This window comes from Geospiza fortis, unplaced genomic scaffold, assembly GCF_000277835.1.
Source record: "Geospiza fortis unplaced genomic scaffold, GeoFor_1.0 scaffold188, whole genome shotgun sequence".
In the NCBI taxonomy this organism is placed as follows: Eukaryota; Metazoa; Chordata; class Aves; order Passeriformes; family Thraupidae; genus Geospiza; species Geospiza fortis.
In genome coordinates this window covers 4,214,252-4,216,114 of record NW_005054337.1, presented here as the reverse complement: position 1 = coordinate 4,216,114, position 1,863 = coordinate 4,214,252, and the positions used below count along the sequence as shown (strand labels likewise).

At 53.4% G+C, this 1,863-nt stretch overlaps 1 protein-coding gene across 1 annotated transcript in view; it reads right to left on the bottom strand.

Annotated features, from left to right (window-relative positions):
- The window catches only part of PABPC1L (poly(A) binding protein cytoplasmic 1 like), an 11,050-nt gene that overhangs the window by 7,116 nt on the left and 2,071 nt on the right, over nucleotides 1-1,863 (bottom strand). The window contains exons 4-6 of the mRNA XM_031057940.1: nucleotides 1,479-1,618; nucleotides 612-706; nucleotides 240-377 (exon numbers count right to left, since the gene is read on the bottom strand). Of these exons, the coding sequence (XP_030913800.1) occupies nucleotides 240-377; nucleotides 612-706; nucleotides 1,479-1,618 (373 nt within the window). The remainder of the gene's footprint in view (nucleotides 1-239; nucleotides 378-611; nucleotides 707-1,478; nucleotides 1,619-1,863) is intronic.

The following is a 1,863-nucleotide window of genomic DNA, read 5'->3' as shown; positions in this document are numbered from 1 at the left end:
TTTCCAGACTAATATTTCTGGAAATTGGCAGACCCATTTGTTCATCCTCCAACATCACTCTGGGTTTAAATCTCTCTCCCCTTTCCTGATATTGCTTCCCAGGACATTCCCAGGCAGTGACTGACCCCTCACTGCAGGAGGTGCCCACCATGCTGATCTGCTCTGGAGAGCTCTGTGCCGTCCCAAGCTGAGTGCCCCTGTTGCAGACCTGCAGGATGGAGCCCCCTGCTCTCCCTTACCTGGTACCTGTTCACCCTCTCTTGCTTCATCTGCTCGAATTTCCTCTTGAGCTCGCTCTGGCGCTCCAGCCGCTTCTGGGCGCGGCCCACGTACAGCACCCGCCCGTTGAGCTCCTTCCCGTTCATGTCAGCCACGGCCTGCCGGGGAGGGAAAGGCTCTCAGACAGCAGGGAGCCCATGGCCACAGCTCTGCTCTCACCCACCACCCCAGGGCAGCCCCAGCACAAGCAGAGAGCTGCTCCCCCCTGCCAGGTCCTGCCCATCCAGGCACCCAGCGCCAGCTCCCAGACAGGCACAAAGCTGGTGAGGTGGGGTGGGGACATCGCCAGGTGACAGTCACAGGAGAGAGATGGGCAGTGAGGAGCCTCTTGCCTTCTGGGCTTCCTCGTGCTTCTCAAAGTTGACGAACCCAAAGCCCTTTGAGCGGCCGGTGCTGTCCATCATGACCTTGACACTCAAGGTCTTTCCTGCAGCAGGGAAGGAAAGCACAGTCTGAGGGGTGCCCAGTGAGGCGTGCTGCCAGTGTGCAGCGCTGTGCTGGGAACCACCACGAGAGACCAGCCCAGCAAGGACACTGGACAGCCAGGGCAGCTGGAGGAGCCCAGCAGGAGGACAGACAGCTGGATCCCCATGAGGCAGGGAGAGCAGGGTGTGAGGTTTGGTGAACACCTCCAACCTGGGCTGCTGCTCTCATTGCCCTGGCCTCTTCAGCCTCTCCAGCCAGTGCAGTGAGTTCCTTGGCTAGAAAATCTCATCTCCTTTACATATGAACAGAGATTGGGTTCATATGAAGGACAACCACAAATTACTTGGGATGACACTGACCAAGTATGGCCCATGGATTGGCACAACACTAAAACCCATCACAAGAGGCATCCTCCAGTAGTGGACTAAACTGAAAAGCCTGTTTTCTTTAAATTCAGACTCAACAATTCTTATTCCCAGGGTTCCTGTCACCCCACAGTATACTGGTAACAAGACAACTTAAAAAAAAACTATCCAAGAAAGAAAATTTTTCAAGACAGCACCAAGTATGAGTTCTCCTCTGTCACAGCAGGAAAGCACATGTAACATCCTGACAAATGAAGTGACTGCAGTCCTTTTATGTGGGGGATGTTTAAAGTCACATCTCACCAAGAAAAGGGGCTTGTTATTTCAGCCAAGCACTCCCTCCACTTCATTTTAGGCTGCCCCAACTCCAGTTTATCAGACATGAGGATATTTCAACAATGCACTCACCAAACTTGGAGAATATTTCCCTCAGTCTGTCATCATCCATGTCATCCCCAAAGTTTTTGATGTAGACATTGGTGAATTCTATTGCCCTAGCCCCAACCTCTGCCTCGCGCTCTTTGCGGGATTTGAAGTGTCCAACAAACCTGTGGGAAGGAAGGAAGAGGCCTCAAGACCTGCATGTCCCCTGCAGAGGGAAGATGGACTCAGGCACACCTGCCTCAGCACAGGCCAAGAGAGGTCCCATCACCTCAGGCCATGCTTTGCTCACCATGAGTTTCACATACAGCACCATCATTCAGCATGGTCCCACTCCGGTGTACATATACCCAAACTCCCCATTGCCACTGCCAAAAGTAGGGATTTGTCGCCCCAGGAGACATCAAGAGAC